The sequence below is a fragment of the Macrobrachium rosenbergii genome, chromosome 5 (assembly GCF_040412425.1).
Source record: "Macrobrachium rosenbergii isolate ZJJX-2024 chromosome 5, ASM4041242v1, whole genome shotgun sequence".
In the NCBI taxonomy this organism is placed as follows: domain Eukaryota; kingdom Metazoa; phylum Arthropoda; class Malacostraca; order Decapoda; family Palaemonidae; genus Macrobrachium; species Macrobrachium rosenbergii.
The window spans coordinates 16,295,213-16,319,201 of NC_089745.1; the positions used below are offsets into that span (position 1 = coordinate 16,295,213).

The following is a 23,989-nucleotide window of genomic DNA, read 5'->3' on the forward strand; positions in this document are numbered from 1 at the left end:
AAATAAGAGAAAAAGGGTAGAGGCTGTCAGGTTGAAGATTTGCGAAGTGAGTGAAATTCATGGAAAGTTTTTAAGGTGGTGTTTTCACGTTGAGAGAATGCGGAGGGAGATTATATATCTATATATAACTGAATCACGAAAATATGGAACGTGAATATACAATATAAGTGAAGGACAGTATGTCGAAAGGCCTAGCAACACTCCGTCGTTTCGCTTTCTTCGTGGCATTAATAAGAAATTTAACAATAATGTAACACTAATAGTTTATAACACAAAAATGAGAAATGGTAACAAATGAAGTTTAGAGGACTGTTGACAGATAACCTATACATAGACAAAATACTGAAAAATGTTGTGTTGAGGAAAGTGAAAAAAGTAGATCAAATTATATATATATATATATATATATATATATATATATATATATATATATATATATATATATATATATATATATATATATTATATAATATATATATATATGTATATAAATATATGTATAATATATAATTTGATCTACTTTTGTCACTTTCAGCTTTCCTCAACACAACATTTTTCAGTATTTTGTCTATGTATAGGTTATCTGTTAACAGTCCTCTAAACTTCATTTGTTACCCTTTCCTCATTTTTTTCGTGTTATAAGCTATTAGCGTTACATTATTGTTAAATTTTTTCTTATTAACAATTCTTGTCCTGTTTGTTAATTGTCCTTCCTTTTGTGAAATGTTTTCATCGTGAATTCTTAACTCTTAACCCTTTGTGAGTGGCACTTCTATATCAGTGTTTGTTGTTATAAAGAAGCAAAGAGTAGATTTTTCCAAGGATTCCCTTATATTTATTCACAGTGAGCCTTGACAGCGTATCAGCCGTTCAGTTTTCGTCAGTTCGCCAGCCTCGGTCCCGTTCTATTTAAAAGTTTCGAAGACTGACAACCCAGTTCTCTTGATCAGCCACAATTTCTGCTTGGCCAGCAACCCATATTTTATCATATTAATCCAGAATCAATTCCACATCGTCATGAGGTCTCATCACATTTCTTTTACCGTATAAATTTCTTGACTGTGTTGCTCTACTTCTTGCATACTGTGCCTCATTGCACCTTCCAGGTTTTTTCACATTTGAAGGCACGAAAAGGGGTCAGTCACATCCGCTTGATTTGTCGTTGCTAATATCACGCATTCTGGAATTTGTGCATGATTGGTAGCTTGAAGACTTCCCGATCTTTTATGGTCAATCTAACTGAATTTCAGTACATATACAGTATATGTATATGTATATATATATATATATATATATATATATATATATATATATATATATATATATATATATATATATATATATATATATATATATATATATATATATATATATTTATATATATATATCTTCTTTCTGTTTTAACGTGCTTTTATACCCATTTTTATATGGGGTAAGCACGGTGCCTTCTTTGAAGGACTTTGATTTGGCGGTGGGGTAGGCAGTAATCTCGAATATATATATATATATATATATATATATATATATATATATATATATATCTTCTTTCGTTTTAACGTGCTTTTATACCCATTTTTATATGGGGTAAGCACGGTGCCTTCTTTGAAGGACTTTGATTTGGCGGTGGGGTAGGCAGTAATCTGAATATATATATATATATATATATATATATATATATATATATATATATATATATATATATATATATATATGTGTGTGTATATATATATATATATATATATATATATATATATATATATATATATATATATATATATATATATACATATATATATATAGTTTATATACGTTTGTGTGTCTGTGTGTGTGATGCGTGTAGAGAGAGAGTACAGGAAATTTAATAAAAAAAAAAAAATCCTAAGGAGTAAGATAATTATGCACAGATTCAAGGCATTGCGAATCACCGGCAAAAATGCAATTCAGTGAGGTTAAGAGCCGTCAGAAGCTCGCCAATTCTTCAAGCTTGCAGTCATGTTGAAATTTGGGACTTCATGAGATTCGCAAAGACAAATCAAGCGGATATGACTGACTCCTGTTCGTGTCTTAATTAAAATGGGGAAAAACCTGAAAGGCCAGACCGAGAGCAACACAGCCAAGAAATTGACTGGACAACTTCGCTTCTTGCAAATATTTTCTGACACTTTCATTGGCATCTGCTGCTTATCTCCTCTCTGTCCAAATCAATACAGTAGCATCTGCAAATATCGGCCAATCCACACTCCTCATTTACCGCAATTAACCACAAAGGGAGGCCAAAAAAGAAAAAAAAAATTCCTGCATTCTTTGTTTTTCGAAAGTTCTTGGACGCCTAGCCTCAGACCTAGGTACTAATAAGTTCTCAGCAAAGTTTAGGAATGTTGGACATGGCCAGTTATTGGATGGTTAGCCAACAATAAAAGCCAGGCCTAATAGGGACACCTTATGGTACTAACCCCCCATTAACAGGTGTATGTGATTCCATCCGCACACTATATATAATATATGTGTGTATGTATGTATGTGTGTATATATATATATATGTATGTATGTATATACACATATAGTGTGTGTGTGTGTGTGTGGGATAGATTCACCATACCCCTGTTTATATTGGGTTAGCACCATAAGGTATTCCTTTCTAGGCCAAGCTTTTATTGGTGGTAACCCATCCAAGTATTGACAATGCCCAGCATTCCTAAACTTTGCTGAGAACTTATTACTAACCTAGGTTTGAGGCTAGGCGTGCGAGAAACTTTCAAAAACAAAGAATGCAGGAAGTTTTTACTTCCTTTTGGGCCCCCTTTGTGGTTAACTGCGGTAAACGAGGATGTGGCTGGCTGATAATTGCAGATGCTAATGTATTAATTTGGACAGAGAGGAGATAAGCAGCAGATGCTCATGAATGTGTTAGAAAATATTTGCAAGAGGTAAAGTTAAACCAGCTTATTGAAAGAAAATATTTGCAAGAGGTAAAGTTAAACCAGCTTATTCCATGCATGTCAACCAGCAGAATCAAAAAATAACTGGGGAGTTTTAGCCCAGGTTTCATGCCACGGGTTCGAGACATCGAATGAAAGAATTTCATATTAAATTTTCTCATTTAAATTTGGAAGCTTACGAAAGAATGCGTAACCAATCGTTTGGTCACTCGTTTGAACCGACGTTAGCCGGGATCCCTAGACGTCGATGCGGCCATATTCAGATTTGAGGCTCTTTTAAGTCACTGGAATTCTCGCCAGCAGGAAGAGGAAGAAGAAAGCTTCCGCTTGATGGCCACACCTACATTGTTCATAAACGGGGAGACGGTGGATATTATTGCAAAGAAAGCTGGGGGTGGCGGGGCGATGAAGCCGTACTCAGCCTGCCCTTGAAAAGGTTACGACATAAAAGAAAGCGCCAACACTTTGCTGTTTACTTTCAACACGGGAAAAGAGATGTCAGACAGGGTTGATAATTGAGCTAGTGGCTTGCGGATAGGATCTGAGGAAGTCGAGTGAGCAGCGGATTTAAACAAAAGGCTGCAGTTCATCATTGAAGAATATTGTCAGTTTTCTTTATATGTTTAAAACTATACCATTTATGTTCAGTATTTTTATTTTATTTTCAGTATTTTTATTTTTTTATTTTTATTTTTATTTTTATTTTATGTTCAGTGTTTTTATTTTACGTTATTATTAATATTTTTAATCGTTAATATACATATATGCAGTATATAAAGGTTTTTTAGTCGTACTATGGTGTTATCTTTTCATCATTTTTATAGTTTGTGTTATGAAGTAGTTAAAAAAAGATATAAAAGTAAATAAAAAAATTGACGAATCTACATAGTATATATATATATATATATTACTAAATACTTTTAGTTTAAGTGACCGCCAGTACCACTGTAGGGAAAAGTGACAGCAAACGGAAACCAGGAAGTGGTTTAAAGCAGCTCGAGGTGACGAGAGACACCTGTTGGAGATTTCTTGTTAATAGACAAGAACTTTCCTCTTCCACCTCCTTCCTCCTGTAGACACAGAGCACAACTCACACACATATACCAAGCCCTCTCTCTCTCTCTCTCTCTCTCTCTCTGCTCCCTTTTCCCTGCTTCCCTGGCGTCGCGTGACATTTGTGGTCCGAGTAGATTCGGCGATTTGACAGACCACAGAGGGGAGTCAAGAAGAAAGTTAATTGATGTCGGTTGTGGCTTCAACGCTGCCACAGGGTGTTGAGAAAAAACATTCATTGTATTCTCTCTCTCTCTCTCTCTCTCTCTCTCTCTCTCTCTCTCTCAGAAATGCGTCAGGTACCCCCTTTCCATCTCTCGTAATCGCTGTACAATAAAAATGAGTGATTCATGCCCAGTGATTGCTTTGCTAACATCTACCTTTATATTAACACGTTTCATCACTGAACTGCGGATACATCATGTTGAAGAATTCTTTCTGCGCCTCCAATGATCCAACCTTTTAGACAAAATGTCAGAAGAATGGATTTCTGTAAGCAGAATTTAGGTAAAATAATCTATTTTTGTGCGGGCAATGCCAGTAAAGTCTAAAAGAGACTCATATATGTGTGTTTGTAAGCGGAATCTTTGTCTCGGCAGTTAAAACCGTTGCATGAGAGTTGATCTCCAAAGACTAGTTTATTGCAGGGCAGTAAAGAATAATAGTCATTACATGTTGAGCACAAACCCCAGGAGTCGAAGGTCACTTGCCCGGGTCACGAAGTAAAAAGCCCATGTGGAGGTTTTGGATGTTGGGAGGAAGTAATGCTTGTTCTCCCTTGTGCGTGTTCGGTGAAACATCTAGAGCTGGATTTACGAATTCAGGTGGATACTCGTGGGTAGTTTGAGCGCTAAAAAGGACGTAAGTTTTATAGTACAGGTTCTGTAATAAAAACAAACGCCTGCTCTCGGAAAATTGACCCTTGAAGAAACAGAGGCGTGCTTACTAGGAACTTGAGATAAAAGGTGACTGATAATTTCTATTGACTTGGTCTGTATTGCTTTTACGTATCGGGGTGAATTCTATTTTCTTGCTATTCGCAGAACTTGAACACCATTGGCTAATATTGTCAGACTATAATTTGAATCTTATTGTTATTATTACTGTTATTGATGCTGTGGTGATATGACGTTGGATGGCAGCATCAGTTGTTGTTGAGTATTGCTGATCAAATTTCACTTGATTACTGGATAGTGGACCACTTTAATCTTGCCTGAATTGTACATCACTGGTTGATATTTTTCTGAAAAATAGAAGACCCACTGATGTAGTTATGTCCAGAAACTCGTAGTTTTGTTTTAATGGTGTACACTTCTGCTCGAAACATACACTGGCCTGAATTGTGTGGTTCTACTTTTCTCCACGCCTGAAGAGAGAACATATGGCTGCTATTCTTTTTCTTGTACTACTACCTCCTCTTCTTCTTCTTCTTCTTCTTCTTCTTCTTCTTCTTCTTCTTCTTCTTCTTCTTCTTCTTCTGTCTGGGCAAGGATTATGGTCACAAAAGTACACGAAGGAAATTAACTCAAACGTGAGATTTAGACCGCTCAAGGGAATTGGAATCACAATTTATTACTATCTACATCTAAAGAAAATTGGAACCTATATTGAAACTACTCTAAGTCCGGAAACTGGACACTTTATCGTCTCGCAAATAAAAATGTGCTGAAATTATTGTTTCTGTTACGACAGTAGAATTGAGTTACAATTTACAAAAAAAAAAAAAAAAAATATATTACCAGTTTTCAGTTTGTTGTCATTTACTCGATGCCAGTTATTCTTACCTGTTCTTATCATCATCGACTTTATTAATTTTTTTTAGTAGAGGTACGATCGTCATTTATCTTTACATTACCGTTCTGACAAGTTCACTATCCTTACTGTAACATGGAATTTACTTGACTAGTTGCTTCCGGTCGAAGTTGAAACACTGCTGGTTGTGGAAAACGTTGGTCTAATGATGAGATTACTAGTAGCTCTTAATAAGACGTCAATAGCTATCATTTTGGCTTAGAATTTGATATTGTTTTAATGTCCAGCATTGTGAAGAAATGAATCTCTGTACACTGTACACTTAGCAATCAGTGACTTGTGGTTATTCTACACTGAAATAGTTTTAAATGTAATGAAGTCAGTACTTGCACTGTCTCGGTATGATACCGGAAATGAAGCAAACAAAAGTCTTGTTGGCTAGACGGAAAGTTTTCACTAGCGCGTAAACTAACAAAGTAGGACTCCGTTTGTCATCTGTAGACCATATGGCCTTATGGTCGTCTCTCTCCTCTCTCTCTCTCTCTCTCTCTCTCTCTCTCTCACTCTATATATATATATATATATATATATATATATATATATATATATATATATATATATATATATATATATATATATATATAAATTTATATATATATATTCTGTTCCACACGTGATTGTGTGTTGATGATTTATATATATATATATATATATATATATATATATATATATATATATATATATATATATATATATATATATATATATATACAATATACATATATATATAATGTATATATATATATATATACATATATGTATATATATTATATATACATTTAATATATATAATGTATGCACGTGTTTGAGTGAGAGAGAGAGAGAGAGAGAGAGAGAGAGAGAGAGAGAGAGAGAGAGAGAGAGAGAGAGAGAGAGAGAGAGAGAGAGAGAGAGAGAGAGAGCGAGCTGAGCTGCTGCACAAAGGCTCTTGCTTTATGTGAACTTTTACTACCGCAAAGAAGGATATTGTTTTAAACGCATCAGTTTGTCATGACTTTTCCTGATTTGCAGGCAATAATCGTTCGTAGTTTAAAGTATATCTTTAATTCAGAAAACCTTAGATCACAGATAGACAGCCATGTCAGCTGGTTCTTCAATATTTGTGTGACGTTGATAGAAATCAAATGTATTTTGAAAGCAAAACATGAATCTTTCCTTTGCTTTTTCTTTTACAGAAGATGTGTTAAAGTTGTCTTCGTCATCTGCCCACTGAATATCTTCGTGAAAAAGATGGCTGCCAAGGAAAGGGTATGTTTAAAAAACTATATATATATATATATACACACACACACACACACATATATATATATATTTATATATATTTATATATATATACACATACATAAATACATATAAGCTATATTCCTTTACTATACTTGATATACAAGGGTCATAAAGCAGATAATGTTGCTTGTTATTGCATCATTTCATGAATAAGACATCTCAAGCGTCTTGAATAATTTTCAAATAAACTTAAACAATCCTTTTGAAGAGACCTTGATCAAAATGATTCTTTATTGAACCCCTGTTGATTTAAATTAAAGACAGTACTTTCTGTGTAGTTTTTGTATTATCTTCTCTGGTTTGGAGAACTTTATATGCTAGTTTATCCGTTCACCAATAGTCTTGTTTAACAGGACAATAATATATATATATATATATATATATATATATATATATAAATATAAAGATATATATATATATATATATATATTTGTATTATCTATCTGGTTTGGAGAATATATATATATATATATGTATATCCGTATATATAATACTCCTATGTATATATATATATATATGTATATATATATATATATATATATATATATATATATATATATATATATATATATATATATATATATTCTGTTAAAACAGAATTCCATCAAATATAAGGAGCCCATAAAAAACGCCAAAATGTGGAAAATAAAGACTATATTTCAGACACTAAGCTGCCTCTCTCCTCAGGCAAGTAGTGAATGAGAAAAAGTTACAGAAAAGCGATTAAGAAGTTTAAAGAGAAATCGTCAACTGGAGTGACGTAACGGCTGACCTACGGACCTTCTGGTATAAATACCGCTTTTCTGTAACTTTTTCTCATTCACGATTTGCCTGAGGAGAGAGACAGTTTGGTCTCTGAAATATAGCCTTTATTTTCCACATTTTGGCGTTTTCATGGGCCCCTTATATTTGATATGTACTGTTTATATATATATATATATATATATATATATATATATATATATATATATATATATATATATATATATTTGTTTTATTCATGTTTCAGATGTTAGCGTTACTGACGCTACTGTTGGCACTGTCCGTGCCCCGGGCCATAGCTGCTGATTCCGAAACCACTGATGACATGGACGAGGGTGCAAGCGACACTCAGGAAACCACCATTCTCTCTCCTGCAGAGGAACTTCTCGAAGCTGCCAGAAAAGCAGGTCAGTTTTTGGAGAACTCTGACCTGGAAGTGAATCGTGCAGTTTGCTTTTACAGTGACCCTTATTAATCATTCAGGTCAGATTTTACTTGTGTCACCATTTGAATATTTCTGCCAAAACACCTGACGTAGTTCCTCATGTCTCTGTATCGTTATACAGCGTGACAACTGAGGGTGTTGATCCTGAGCTGAATATTTTGTCTGTGTATGTTTCTATATATAGTCTGTTATTTACGGAATTTCATTATGCTGTATTATCCAGTACGTAAAAGTATTGTAGTTTTTAAAGTTAACATACTTGTGTTTTGATTATTATTATTATTATTAAGAAAAACTGTGGCGAAATGTCATGGTCTTATGATTTTGCTGCTGAATTTGAAAACTTGGATTTTTTTTTTTTTTTTTTTTTTTGTCAGGACTGATGTGCAAATTTTTAAGAAAAGCGAATGATTTAGAATTATCCTGCGCACCATCACGATTTATGACCGTAGCCAGCTTCCTGTAGAAAGTTCTTCTTTAGTTTTTTTTCATGAGGCTTTTAAAACACAAGATCATGAACAATATCGTACAGATGTAAAATATTATGAGATGATAAGATTAAACTATTTCTAGATGGATGATTAAGAAAGCTCGTGGAAGAATGAGAAAATCTGAGATTACTCGCCACTAGAAAATAATTAAGAAACATCAAAATCACGTACCCCAAGTTGTTGGAATTACAATCTGGTTTTTAAACATTTATTATCTCAGATTTGTGCTTTTGTCATTTTGATTTCACACTTCATAACGGTTAGGTGATGACTCGTTGTGGCAGAGCACCAATGAGAATTTTGTGGTGCGGTTCAAGTCATTTTTAATCTTTACAAAAGCCTGTAGTGTGAGATCGTTGGCTGGGATTAACAGCAGCAACATTTCCCGTAGGGGGCTAGTGCCGTTAGTGCACCTCATGCAGTGCACTGTAGGCATTACTTAAGGTTCTTTGCAGCATGCCTTCGGTCCCTGGCTGCAACCCCTTTCTTTCCTTTTGCTTTACCTCCTTTCATATTCTCTTTCTTCCATCTTACTTTTGACCCTCTCCTAACAATTGATTCATGGTGTAACTACGAGGTTTTCCTCCTGTTTCACCTTTCAAACCTTTTACTGTCAATTTCCGTTTCAGCGCTGAATGACCTCATAGGTCCCAGTGCTGAGCCTTTGGCCTAAATTCTCTATTCAATTCAACAGCAGTAACAAAGTTGTGGTGCTGTCTACAAACAGCAGTTAACTATACTGGCAGACGATGTTCGTTTGTGGTCTCGTAGAGGATTCTTTGTCATTTTTGAGTTGGAAATGATACTGGAAGAATTAATTAATCCGTTACTTTACTGCCATGAAAAACTTTATCCCTCTTCTACAGCTTCACCTACGGATTGTAATTCTTATTGAAGGTTATTCTGCTGGCTTCTGTACTATACGTAGTTATTTGGTTAAAGATGCAGACATTTAATATCGTTTTCCAACTTCTTATAAAAGCTGTTAGTATTTGCAATCCATGTAATTAAAACAGAAGGTAGTTTGAGTCCTGGGCACTTGTGTTAGAACAGCACTGTGGCTGGACACTTTGTCACTTTGCCCTTTCTTTTCAGGATACAACTTGACCCTCGAACGCTTGGACGAAGCCGCTGCTGCCACGGACGAAGAAGTGAGTGAGATGATGCCCCAGCCTGTAGCAGAGGCCTTCATAGGGCATCGCCGACGGGATAATGTCGACCTCATCCGGGAACAGATGATCGGCATGATATTCACAGGAACGCCTCAGGCGCTGGTCAGTTTGTTGACATTTTACCGTGAAATACTTATTTCAAGGTCACGCAAATTAAACGAGGATTTTCTGTACCATTTTTCCTGGACTTGCTGGCGGCATTTTTGTCGTGCTGGGCTGCATTCCTGGTCATGCATGACCTCATGGTAGAGTTCTCTTGGGATATGGTTAGCTTAATCATTTAAAAAAATATTCATGATCATTTATTTGATAAAGTTACGTCATTCCTCCCAGACGTTTCCCTGTCACGTACATGTTTAGTTCAGTATGTGAGGCTTGCATGGATTACTATTAGTTAAAGTAGTTATTTTATATTATTATTATTATTATTATTATTATTATTATTATTATTATTATGACCGGAAGTGAAATAGTCAAAAGTGGCCATTGGATTAATTTACCGACAAATATTTGTTTGTTTCCATTTAGTCGATACGCAGAACCTTCTCCCCTTTTTAAACCCTGTCCTCTTAAAATCCGCTCGAATGTCTGTTGCATTACTTTTGTCATTTGTCATCATGGAATACCTTCCGTTTTTAGTGTGACCATAATGAGGGCTTTGATTGTTAAGATGAAAAAAGATATGAGAGCACTCTGTCTCTCTCTCTCTCTCTCTCTCTCTCTCTCTCTCTCTCTCTCTCTCTCTCTCTCTCCCCCCAGCCCTTCGTTGGCTGAGTCGGTTGAGCTTCAGACTGTCACTCGATGGGCCGGAGTTCAATTCCACCGACCGGCTGATGAAGAGTTAGATGAACTTATTTCTGGTGATAGAAATTCATTTCTCGCTATAATGTGGTTCGGATTCCACAATAAGCTGTAGGTCCCGTTGCTAAGTAACCAATTGGTTCTTAGCCACGTAAAATAAGTCTAATCCTTCGGGCCAGCCCTAGGAGAGCTGTTAATCAGCTCAGCGGTCTGGTTAAACTATGGTATACTTAACTTCTCTCTCTCTCTCTCTCTCTCTCTCTCTCTCTATTTGTGTGTATATATATATATATGTATATATATATATATATATATATATATATATATATATATATATATATATATATATATATATATATATATATATATATATATATATATATATAAGAACAAAAATCTACATTATAGAGCAGTAGGTCTGCCCAAACGTGAATTGAAATAATAATGTAAATAGCTGCAGGAATTATCTGGTAACTTATTTTTCTGTTTGTGCAAGTAATTTGGCAATCAGTGAACTATCTCTAACCCTCTTTGCTGTCTTCCTCACAGGGGCCAAGGCAGAGGCGCCCTCCACCTCCCCCACCGAGACACAGACCAAGGCCCCGAGTCCCGTACAATCCTACAGGAAGGTTAAGCGTAAGTAACTGCTGTCCGTCGCTTGAACTGTATTGGTTAAGAAGAGCAGGTTACCCCATACACTGAGTTCAAGTTGGGCTGATCCAGTAAGGACCCTGCACCCTTGGCAGTACATTTATCGGTCTGTCTATATTGGGATATGCTATATTAACAGGCTTCTTGAGCTCGCTATAGTTAGGTCCTTCTCGGTGTTTTGCCCTGAATCCAAAACTGTCTCAAATTGTGATTATTTTAGTACAAAACCAGAGCAACATTTTTTATTTGGACAATCCTATGAATGCACATTATTGAAACCTAAAGAAACAGCCTGCATTCTCTCTCTCTCTCTCTCTCTCTCTCTGTGAGTATACTATATATATATATATATATATGTATTTTCAAAATTTACTGTTCTCTCTCTCTCTCTCTCTCTCTGTATAATGTATATGTGATTATATTAATGAAGGCAGGGAAGCAAAACAGGTCAGAAAGTCATATTTATTCAATTTTTTCATTTTCAAGCTACAAGTAATAATACCTAATTAGTACAATAAAATTAAGTGACAAATATTAAAATACACAATATAAATTACATTAAAAAAACAAGCGAAGTTAAAAATATGAATGTTGAGTATGGAGGCAGAGGAAGGACATTTCACGAGAGATAAAGAGGTGTAGACGTGGCAAAGTTTTTTAATAAACAATGAATTAAAACCCAAAACCTTAAAGTCCTTGTACTGAATAGAATGTTTGCATTTCTTTAGCAAAGCTCTATGACTGTCGATTCGGACTTTAAGTAACCTCGATCCAATCCTCGATTACATCGAGGACAAGTAAACTTATAAATAACACAAGAGGTCATTAAAGGATCCAAACGGTCTTTGAAGCTGAAAAGGCTCCGATATTCTCTCTTAGAGATCTTCTTTATAAAAGATAGTGTAGTGAATAAAAGGAAGACTCCTCTCTTGCAATTGAATAAATATGACTTTCTTGACCTGTTGGTGTGCTTCCCCTGCCTTCATTATATTACTGAGTATATGTTGATATATATATATATATATATATATATATATATATATATATATATATATATATATATATATATATATATAATATATATATATACATACATACTCACATACAGAGAGAGAGAGAGAATGAGAGAGAATGGTAAATCACGTGCGAAAAAATACATATATATATATAAATCACAGAGAGAGAGAGAAAGATAGAGAGAGAGAGAGAGAGAGAAGAATGCAGGTAAATCACGTGCGTGAAATACTTTTAAGGATAAACGGGTAACGTACAAAAGAAATAAATGGTTATTTTTGCCAGTTCTTTTTTTATATTATTGGAAGTTAAAGGTAAATCGGAAGTAAACTACGCAAAAGAAAGCAGTATGATGGCTTTATAAGTATCATTTGTATTGCAACTGAAGTAAACATAAAAAAATCTCAGATTTCTTCTCCATTAATAAGTTACTGTTTCTATTTATTTCGATGTTTTTATACAGTTTTAGCTTGTTAACAACTTTACCTGTTAAAAGGTGCAAGGACGGCAAAATAATGTACACGCACACAAAAAGAAACTCTTATGTAGACAGTTAAAGACAGTCAACAGAATAAAAAAATGTAAACAGATAATTCACTATACATATATATATATATATATATATATATATATATATATATATATATATATATATATATATATATATATATATATATATATGTATATATACATACACACATATATATGTGTGTATATATCATAGGAAGTTAGTGCCGTTAGTGCACCTCATATGGTGTACTGTAAACATTACTTGGGTTTCTGAGACGTCCCTTGTGTTCCGTTAGCTGCACCCACGTTTTAGCCTTTTATTTATTTCCATTTCCGTTTCCTTCCTTCCTTCCTTCCTTCCTTCCTTCCTTCCATCTTCCGTTCCTCGTCACTATCTATGATTTCTAAAGCGACCGTGGTTTTTTCACTTCTAAGTACTTTTACTTCATATCATTAATCTTCTAAATCTCATTATCTTGCTGTTCAACCACTCAACTCTTTTCAGGCGCTGAATGGCTGAACGTGCTCCAGTGCTTCTCTCTCTCTCTCTCTCTCTCTCTCTCTCTCTCTCTCTCTCTCTCTCTCTCTCTCTCTCTCAGGCAAAGGTGTGTTGTGTTTACTTTTCCTCATTGTGAAATAATGTTGGAAGGAGATTTGGCAATGAATTAAGAATAACGGATGTTCATGTTAGTATTCATGTGGTTTACGGCTCTGACTTTTTTCATTCAAGAAATTCGGCGAAGGATGAAACTTTGCAAACCGATAACCGCTTGCTGTACCCTTCCTGGGTATTGCCGTGTTATTCTTCACGTGAGTTGAACTTTGGGCTTGTGTTTTTTATCTGTTTTTGTTTGAGCTCGGCGTCAATGACCCAGGTAGTCTCGGCGCACACAACACCCATTTACTTCTGCCAAGAAAACGGATACGGAAAAATAAAAATAACATGGCGGCGCATGAAGTAAAAGTAACATGTTTTGTTTTGATGAACTTTACCGTTTCGATGGATAGAATAACAAAGGTCAATAAAAAAAATCAGATAGACTGAAATTGCATGTGAAGGTAAGATTGTAAGTAAGTCCAGCAAGAACTTGATTGTTATACGGACGTGACGTATGGTATGAGAATGAAATTACATCTATATAAAGATTTCGTCAACTTGAGAATGAAGCTGTAAGAGGAATATTAGGATTCAGATAGCAGAATAACATTCGAAATGTCACCAAAAGGGAAATGACGTACGTTCTAAAAATAGAGAAGTTATGATGAAGGGGCGTAGGACATGTCCTTTGCTCAGCCCCTGGGAGAGCAGTATGTGACATTGTCAGCTGGTGTCCTGCAGGCACAATAATAGAAGACCTTGACCTAGCTGTATGAGAACTACGAGAAGGGAAGCTGCATATAAGTGAAGATTGCAGAGATCTTTCTTATTAATGCAGTTGTTCAGTTTTATTTTTGAGGTCATGTTTTTCCTTACAGGCGTAATGGGCTGATTTTGGTTGTTTTGTGCTTGTCAGTTTTTCCCGTGTATTAGTAAAAATGCTCAAAATATTACTGGCAAATTGTCAGAAAACATTTTCCACAGTGGGTGGGTTAGGCCAATCGCGTCGCTTATTAAGCAGGGTTATTAAAAAAAAGGGGAAAAAACTGACTTTCCGTCATGGTAAATTCTTCTAAAACTAACCATATGTCAAAATGCGTTCAGCTAGTTTTTAATATCAAGATATTTCTTTTTATCGAATTTAGTGATCCCCTGTTTTGCCTTCGTGCTTCCATTGGTTTATCCGTCTGCTAATGAAGAGAAAGGCTTCCAAACTTATTGCTGTTTTCTTAATTGCGTGGAGTCTGAGCCCAATCCCCATCCATTACACTGCGACTCTAATCTTAGTCGACATTTTATGACAGAAAGCTTCGAATTTGTGGCTTTGTAAACTATAAAGAGTGAATGAAGCTGGTACACGCAGACAGCGCCACAAGGTGTGTGTGTACATGCCTGTGTATCATTTCCTTGTGTGCTGACCGTTACTCAGCTTTACTCTTGTTTTATATCAGATTAATTAATTTCAATCTTTCCTGCTTGTTTTATTCCGTAAGAAATAATCTAATGTTACCTTATGTATTTTCAGGTCCAGTATAACCCTCAAGGTGAGGACAGCATCCAGCACACTAGAAGTAGGTGTAGTAGATTAACTATTAACATTTTTCAGTACATATGCATACGCACATACTTACATACATACATACATAAAAGTAGGGACAATTATTTATACAGTGCAAACATTTAATGCTTTTACTATATTATGCTTAACATTACTGGTGCCATGTACAGTATATGAAGGCCCTGTTAACGTCGTTTCCATCACAATTGGACCAGAACGAGTGAATGAATATTATGTGGTCGAGCTCCTCCTGCCGAGGTCCATGAAAGTAGGCCAAACTCAGGATCAAATAATGGATCTTTTATTTGACGAAGCTTAAGTCATGCAGAGGCCGAAGGACGGGCAACCAACTGATCTTATCAAAGCCCTCTCTTAGAGTACTCCAAGGGCAGTGAAAGAAAAGAATAAGGCACCACAAAAGTAACGAAGGGAGAAAGGGGAGGGAAGAAGAAAATCACATAGAAACTGCTTCTTAAAGAAGGAAGGATTATGTGACTCGAGTAAAACTAAAGACGGGAAGGGAGGTCCAAAGGCAGGCAATAGCGGGACCACACTAGTTAGTCCCTAAACCTCGCTGTCCAGGGTTACCAATTCCCATGCAGTAAATAAATGCGCTCAAGGTCGAGAGTCTCTAGACCATGGTGTTCATAGTTGGCCCGGATCGATTTACGATGTTATCAAAGAGGAGAATGTGCTTTCAACTTAAGGTCTGTGGAACAGTGGTTGAAACAGTACCTGCAGAAAAGAAGCCACTAGACATTGACCGAAAACGGTTTTCTTCCTAACTCAGATATGGATAACATGATTATTTACTCGTAACTTTCGTATCTGGCCAGAGCTGCTCTTCTCACCAAAGATGAATTATCGGCTTCATAAGATGCCAATTAGATTTTACTGGCACGGAATTTTTTTTTATTTACTAAAGTTACTTTCCCTCTGTTCATTTACTATTCCTGTCCCTTGCCTCATACATGAACTTGAAACATGATGATATAAAAAGTTATTCTTGAAAAAAACAACAACGGTACACAGTTATATTCACTTTACATATAAATCATACACAATACAACACTAATGTTTACTCGCTATTTATGATGCACACAGCTCAAACATTTATACCATTTGTATGGTATGTAAAATACTGTGTATGTGTTTGTAGTTAGATTGTGTTTGTTGTTAAATGTTATGTATGTGTTTGTAATTAAATGTTTTGTATGCGTTTGTAATTAGTTATTGTGTATGTTCATGTAATTAAACTGTCCTGTTGCAAGGTGACGGTAGAATCATTGTTCACTGAAGATAAATGTAAATAAATCTAAATATTAAAATATAAACTAATATTTGTAGGTGCTAAAATGTTTGTTGTAACAGTAGCATATGTAAATAAATAAATATTGTAGAATGGAAGCAAAATGGTCGAAAGTAATATTATAAAAAATTTTCTCTTAAATTAATTTTTTAAAAATCGAAAATTATAAATAATTCCTCTCTTGGAAGTAATTTCGTTTTCTAGAGCTCAGCGTGCTTTTTGCTTTCACTCCTGCAAGTAGTGCTTTGCTTTAAAATAACAGCACTTAAACCATTTTAGTGCGAATGTTCTTGCAAGTACAATACCTGCATGGGGAATGACTTTTCGTTTGACTGTTAATGAGTATCGAGCACTCTTGGTAAACGTTCCATTGACAAGCTTGTCCAATTAAAACCACACCTCACTTACCCACTCCCCGATTTACAGAGGTCCCAGCCCCAGAGAACATTCTGAAACCTTTGCCGTTCGTGCCTGGTCCCACCATGGTCAAGTTCCCGACCATTCCCAAGCCTCCGAGTCGACAGGCTCCAGCTCCCCGCCCGAGGCCTAGGCCACCCCACTCAGAGAATTTTGGCAACGCTGTCGGACCTGATTTTGGACCAGTGACTTTCAGTCATGTTAGCACTAGTTCTGGTGGATTTAATAACAACTTTGACAATGACTTCAAGAATTTTGGACCTACGAAAGATGATTTTGGACCTCCCAAAACGCCTCAAAGGTTTCCACCCAGGCCGCCACCACCGTCCCATCAAGGAAGGCCTACGGGCGGCTTTGCTGGTCACGATGGAGGATGTGTCAAGTACACGGAAGATATCTGTCTTGACTCATTCGAATATCCTCAGTAAGTCTCTTTTCTGCTCATGTGAATTTTTTCTAGGATGACCTTGCACACGAGAATTGTTTAATTATTAATGATAGCATTTTTTTCAGTGTTGCATTATTAAGACATAAAAAAATTGAAAAATTTCAGTGAAGCCATTCTGTCATCCTTGATTCGAGACCCATCACGATCTGATACCATGATGGCTGAAGTTAGGTCGCAAAGTGCAGATGACCTCGTGGATGGGGTTACTTCTAGTCAAGAGTCAAAATATGATTACCAACACTACTTTGGCAACAGGTAAGTCAGATAACCCTCCTGTTGAAGAATGATAATGACCTATTGCATTGAAAGCTGCATCTAACCTTCTCTGATTTTGACGATGTCGAGATTGCTCAAAAAAAAAAAAATTCACTTTACAGGAGAGCAGGAACCGAGAACCACGCCCACAGGGACTTTGCTCACGATGGAGGTTACCTTTGCCCTTCGGAAGTGAAATATGCTCGCCCTAAAAGAGCCAGGAATTCCAAGGGACGTTGGAAGTACATCGTTAATCTAGATAAATATTCACAGACCATACGAATGGAAAAGTGCATGTGAGTGAAAACACAATTAGTACGTTATTTTAAAGCCAAGTTTTTTTTTCTGAGTCTGATTGAAAAGTAAACTGGTTTTTCAGTGAATGGAAAGGGCGACGCTTAGGCTAAACTTTAGAGTCCAAAACCTAACCCTTTCATAGTTCCTGCAGATTTCTCGGTCACCTTTTCTCATTTATGCTGTTAGCGTAGCATCACTAAGAATAAATGGATTCCAACTCGAAATTTATGCACTATATTTGAAAAATTATATGTTTAGCAAGAGGTCAACATCTTTAGTCATGAAATACTGCATGAGTAACAACAAGGCAATTATTAACTCTCCTACTCAGCTGTAATATTTAACTTTAATCATATTTATAGATTCTCTGATAATATGTAAATAAGTAAGTGAAACTGACAACACTTGTTTGTGTATTTTCATTCTTTCAGAAGTCCATGGTCAGATGCTCAGCACTTAACTTTTTTTTTGTCAGCCTTTAAATTTTTTATGTATTTGCCTTCTCTTGTGTTTCTAGTTTTCTTATTAATCTACCTTGTTATCTCATTAAGTAGCATTTTCAACCAAGCCTTTAACACTTCTTCCCCATGTTCACATTTAGGAAACCAGGTGGAGCTTGTAGCTACGTGTCTCACCATTATAGAGCAACGTGCAACCAAGTCTACAACTATCACCGTCTGCTCTCTTGGGAGGATGGTCGAGGCCTACATATGGACATTTTCAAGGTAAACTGGCCATTAATTTCTTCATTGATTAATTTTTCAATATATTGTGTTGCTGATGATAATTTTAACCGAGGGAGACTCATTTATGTAGAATTTCTGAAATTTTGATTAGCTTTCCTCAACTGCAGTTTCGAAAATGACCACGTAACAATGAAACATTTTCTCTGTATTTCCGTTTTACTTTTTTCGCTTCATTGTATTTCAGTGTTGATCATTTAGCATATTCATAATCATACTTATGCAAACCTGATGTTACTTTTTCTCATCTTCCTTCTTATCTCAACAATTCGGACTCAAAGATTCATTTGGTGTCCAAAGGTTAGAAAGTAGTCAGAAAATTCTACTTAGCCACTTAATGACTTCACTCATTTGCTAATTGCCAGTTAGCAGCTGTCTGATATTATTCTTCAGCATTCTTGTCCAATGCAGATGATCCATCTGTTGTCGAATCTTGCCTTAATCCTTAATTATAACTGGCCAACCGATAGCCTTCTCAATTGAACGAGTAAGTTTATAATAGCATTTAGTATCTAATAGTATCATCGTCTCTCAACGATCATTGAACTGTAAAACATGATAATGAAACTTTTTAAGGTAATGATGACTTTTTGTTGACCTTTTATAAAGAACTTGATTGCAGAGTTATTACTGGATTATTTATGCAACTTGACAATGCATTTAGGTAACATGATGACTAAAAAATAGTAGTTTGCCATATTATCCCTAACCAGTGATACGTTGGGAACCTTATTTCTCATTAGTAACTTATTTCAGGTGCCCAGCTGTTGTTCCTGCCATATCCAGGGGTATGCCTACGTATTCCCCCCACTTAATCGACGGCAGCACACCGCTGGGTCGGTTCAGGTCTCACAGACAGTGCCTGCACCACAACCTGACCCAAATGACCTAGCCCCAGGTAGTGACCCATCGGAGAAAGGTCAGTGACATGTGACGACATCTGACAGTGGTTACGTGTCTTTTTACACTGTCGTCAAGTCTCTCTTTTGTTGTCGTGTTTTTGATGCCTGTGGTGGATGGACCTTTGAAGTATTTGCACGTGTATTTTAGAGGTATTTTCTGGCACTGCAATCTTCATAGTTTACATTCTTGCTAGAAATGCATACTTAGGGTGATTTATTTGAATAGTGAATTCTGTATAGCATTAACATATGCAACTGTTATGTACCAATTTCATCATGTTTTCTGTTCAGACAAGTTAATTATAAGGACTAAACAGAAGAAAACACTGGGCACTGTGACATCACCTGAACAGAATATTAATGTTAATTCTTCAAAACGAGTACCGCACCACCTATAGATAGAGGTTTAATATTAAAATAAAACATAGGGAAGACGGTCCAGCAGAATTGCATCTGACGATGTAGTCTAAATCAAAATTTACAATGTTGTTTAAAAAGAACTCGCCACTCGTAGCAGTTTTGTCTAGAAGATAAAGGTCCAGGGTTGCTTCTTACATCCAGAAATGAGAACAGTGTCCTAACAGGGGTAGAACAAGAGGTGAATTATATGGCACTTGTCATACTGTAGGTTTTGGCCAGCAATATTGATATGAATTTAGGAGCAACAAGAAAATTTAGCTTGGATTCCATGGTTACATCAAGTGCTGTACTATAATAGTATAGTATTGTTGCCAGTGCAGTAAAATGTTCCAGTGAGTGCATCGTACCAGATAAGCCAGAGTTGGTCCTCTTACCCAGTGGTTTCCAGATCTCTTTAAGCTAGTAGCCACTTCATTGTGCTTTAGGTAGAAGCAAATAACTGCTGCAAGAGTTGTTCATTGGAGTATTTTTATTTTCAAAACCAAAAACCATGTTGCTGTTGAAGACTTTACCAATTATAATACTACTGTAAGGGACTAAGGTTGATTAATAGATTCCAAGTGATTCCGAGAGGCGATTCATGTGTTGCCAGCAAGTTTTAGTTTAATGCAATTTTGCGTTCAAACTTGTAATTAGAGGACCAAAATGCTATTATACCCAGATTGAAGGAAACCAGTAGGTCTCAAGTCTTGGTATTTTGGCAAAATTTGCATTGCTTGCAAAACTACTTTGACAACATTTCAGTCTGATAGATATCTGATTTCTCATTGAATTTGATCTGCAGTTTAAGTTAGAATTCTAAGTATGTAACGCCAAAGTACGAAGTACCTACAACTTATGATACATTAAAATAAAGCATGTTGTGGAAACCAAGAACACTAATTCATAAGAATATAGTTGATATCAGTATAGATAGTGGTTGAAAGTCACATTTTGTAGCACCAAAGCAGGAGTTTGTTTTTCATGATGCTTATTTGATTTATTTTGGGTAAGTAGAATGGCTAGACTTTAGAGGGAACTTACGCAAGTCACATCTATTACAGATGTTATGCAATATGGTGCAATGAATTTAGTGTTCTCTTGTGACAATTGGTTCCAAATACCACTCTCTTTTCGCTTTGAGATACGGGATATTTCTCGCTTTCTTCAAAACTTCCCTTCATGTCAGAAAGAAGTTTACCCTTTTCTAAATAATTAATGTAACCATATCTTTTTCAAGGTTCTCATGCATGGGAACAAATGTTTTCCTTATCAAGTCCAAAGCAAGAACAGAAATCTCTGGTTGCATCTATCTAAAATAATTTCTGTCTCTTACAGTGTTTTCAGGGAAAGATAAATGGTATATAAATTTTAATCTACTAGAGTGTTGGCTGGTATCTGTGAAATGATTTTATTATTATGGTTATGCAGTATTAGACGCCGCATGTTGTACTTCTTCATGCTCAAGGTTTTGTTTACACAGAAAATACGTATGATTTCTAAATGGAACCAAAGGGTCTGGGGCCTTGCCTATGCTGTACTTTATTTAGAATGAACCGTTTCATTTTAGACTAGTAGACTGACCAGCGACTTGAATGACTTGAGACATGGGGAACAGTTCAGATCAAAGTTTCTTTAAATATTAATAACAATAAAACTTTTGGTCTTACTTTGTAGTTTTCTAGTCTTGGAAATTACAGGTTCCATATTCCATGAAAGTTAATTTGCGTTAGAGTTAAAAATAGTATTAAATACATAATTGATTTTCTTTTTATTTTGTAGCGTATAGTCCAGTCAACTACCCTAATATACCTGTAAAACAACCGCCTCGCCGTCGAAGGCCTGTGCAGTCATCCAGACCTGGAGTACGTAGACCCGGTCCTGGGCTCGACAACAACTACAGAAATGCTACGACACAAAGCATAAACAGGTAAGAACTTGAACACCATTATTATCGGTAAAAATGCCAAGATTGCTAAAGGGTTACCTGAGATTCGGTACTCTTTAGTGTAATTGTACTCAAGTTTATGGAATATTTACATTCACAATAAAAGTCCTCCAGTTTAAGAACATTGAAAACAAACAATGGAAGAAATTTGGTTGCAGAGAATTGTCCATGCTTTATGAAACTTTGAAAAACGACCTGGCATTAGGACCATCGTGTTTATTGCTTTTAGAAAAGAACACTCAAACAATACTGTATAATCCACTTTAGGACAAGAAAATCCAACAGAGAAATCCAACGGGATTGAAAGATCATGAAGTTTTGATTCGTTGTATACAACAAACAAATTGTACTCTGGATAGTTTTTATAGGAAAAAAGACATCCACTAGCCTGATTCTACTCTTTCTAGCCTCTGTAGTATTCCATATCTTAGTACAGTGTTGCTACAGTACTTCCAAGATAATGCAGTGTATTATATAACATTATCTCCACTATAATCATTCATGGGTTCCTTGTTTGCTTACATTGGAACTCATTTAGTGGAATCTAAATTGTGACAGTTACTTCCATAAGGATAATTTTCTTTCAGACTCTTACTTAAGAGTCAGTCTCCTTTTTTGTATGGCATGCAACCGCTTCACAGGTGTTATACTTGCTTTTAATTTGCCAGGTGTTATTCGAAGAGATGTGTGATTATATCCAAAATGAGGTTCATTTCTGCTGTCAACAGATCAGACCTGGGGCCATTACCTGACGAAACGGCTTCTTACGAGGATCCTGACCGCAATGGCCCGGTCAACTGGGACCATCAAGGGAGTGAAGAGGACCGTGTCAACTATGGCTACCACCCCATAATTGATTTCTTCAATCCCTACTCCTTTGACAGCCAGAGACAGAGATAGGGTTCTGGATACAGACTTGACACTTGTGTTTTCCATCGTTATATCTTGCTTAGAACAAACTATCCCATTCATTTAGTTTTGAATTTTATGTATTTTTTTTAATCGGTAATTGTTCATATCTCATTGGATAGGCTCTTGCAGAGAAAAGACTACGTTGGCGAGATCTGGAGTATAGGTGACATTTTTGTGTGTACCAAGATTTTTTAACCAATATATATATATATATATATATATATATATATATATATATATATATATATATATATATATATATATATATATATATATATATTATATATATTATATAAATTATATATATGTATAAATGTACTTTCTCAGTTGCTACACTTTCTTAGGTCTTGAAAGAGCCCATGTTTTGTTTACGTTATCAATATCATTGTTGCTGTTATTATTATTTTATTAACCGGTTTGTGGCAGATCGAGAAGAAAAAAGGGTTGGATGAAATGTTAAACTTCTCTCAAAAACAATTGTATGCCTGAAATTCACATAGAAAATTTTATTTTAAAGTAGGTCATGTGTTATCAGAGTCATATTGGATTCCATGGAAACCGAAAGATATTGTCTCTGGAATGGCTGCTGTAGAGTTCATTAGATTTTGCATGTATCATCTGCCTGTACTTAGTAGTTGGAAGTTGTTGGTTGGATGTTGTTCCGTACGCAAATTAGGTTGCTTTGACCAGTTTTATTCAAATTTAATGTGTACACCATCACTGTTGAAGCGAGCAGATCTGACACCACACGAGAAAACGTCATAGGCACGAGATGTGGTGGTTAGAACTGACTGAGTATGGTAATAACTTTTTCCCAGAAAGACTCAAGAAAAATTCTGTATGTTTTGCATATAGCATTGGTTATAAAGATAGATGTTTTGTTAATTCCATACAAATTTATATGGAAGTAAGCATTTGGTGGCATTGTTGACTAATGTGTAAATTGAAGCAAAGCACCGGTTGGTCAGTTCTAATTCCTTTTATTGAGCATCAGCTCAATAAAACGATGGGTATTTTCTTGTTCACAGATAGAACTAATATATATATATACAGGCAGTCCCCGGTTTACAACGGGGGTTCCGTTTTTACGCCGTGTTGTAAACCGAAAATCGTCGTAAACCGAAAAATCGTCGAAAATCGTCAAAAATCCTAAGAAAACCTTACTTTTAATGCTTTGGGTGTATTGAAAACGATGTAAACTGCATTTTTATTGAGTTTTACATCAAAAACACCTCCAAATTTTGATTATTCTGCCATTTTGGAGCCATA

The 23,989-nt window shown here is 35.6% G+C and overlaps 1 protein-coding gene across 2 annotated transcripts in view; it reads left to right on the forward strand.

The window, feature by feature from the left end:
• The window catches only part of LOC136838534 (neurotrophin 1-like), a 68,962-nt gene extending 46,029 nt beyond the window's left edge, over positions 1–22,933 (forward strand). The window contains exons 3-14 of one of the 2 annotated variants that reach the window (XM_067103633.1): positions 6,980–7,052; positions 8,098–8,257; positions 9,882–10,060; positions 11,309–11,395; positions 15,058–15,103; positions 16,826–17,240; positions 17,370–17,519; positions 17,642–17,815; positions 18,418–18,541; positions 19,316–19,478; positions 21,643–21,790; positions 22,537–22,933. In XM_067103633.1, coding sequence (XP_066959734.1) covers positions 7,035–7,052; positions 8,098–8,257; positions 9,882–10,060; positions 11,309–11,395; positions 15,058–15,103; positions 16,826–17,240; positions 17,370–17,519; positions 17,642–17,815; positions 18,418–18,541; positions 19,316–19,478; positions 21,643–21,790; positions 22,537–22,708 — 1,836 coding nt within the window. In that variant the 5' untranslated portion in view covers positions 6,980–7,034 and the 3' untranslated portion in view covers positions 22,709–22,933. The remainder of the gene's footprint in view (positions 1–6,979; positions 7,053–8,097; positions 8,258–9,881; positions 10,061–11,308; positions 11,396–15,057; positions 15,104–16,825; positions 17,241–17,369; positions 17,520–17,641; positions 17,816–18,417; positions 18,542–19,315; positions 19,479–21,642; positions 21,791–22,536) is intronic. The other variant, XM_067103634.1, reaches the window with a different exon arrangement.
• Positions 22,934–23,989: the final 1,056 nt, after the last annotated feature.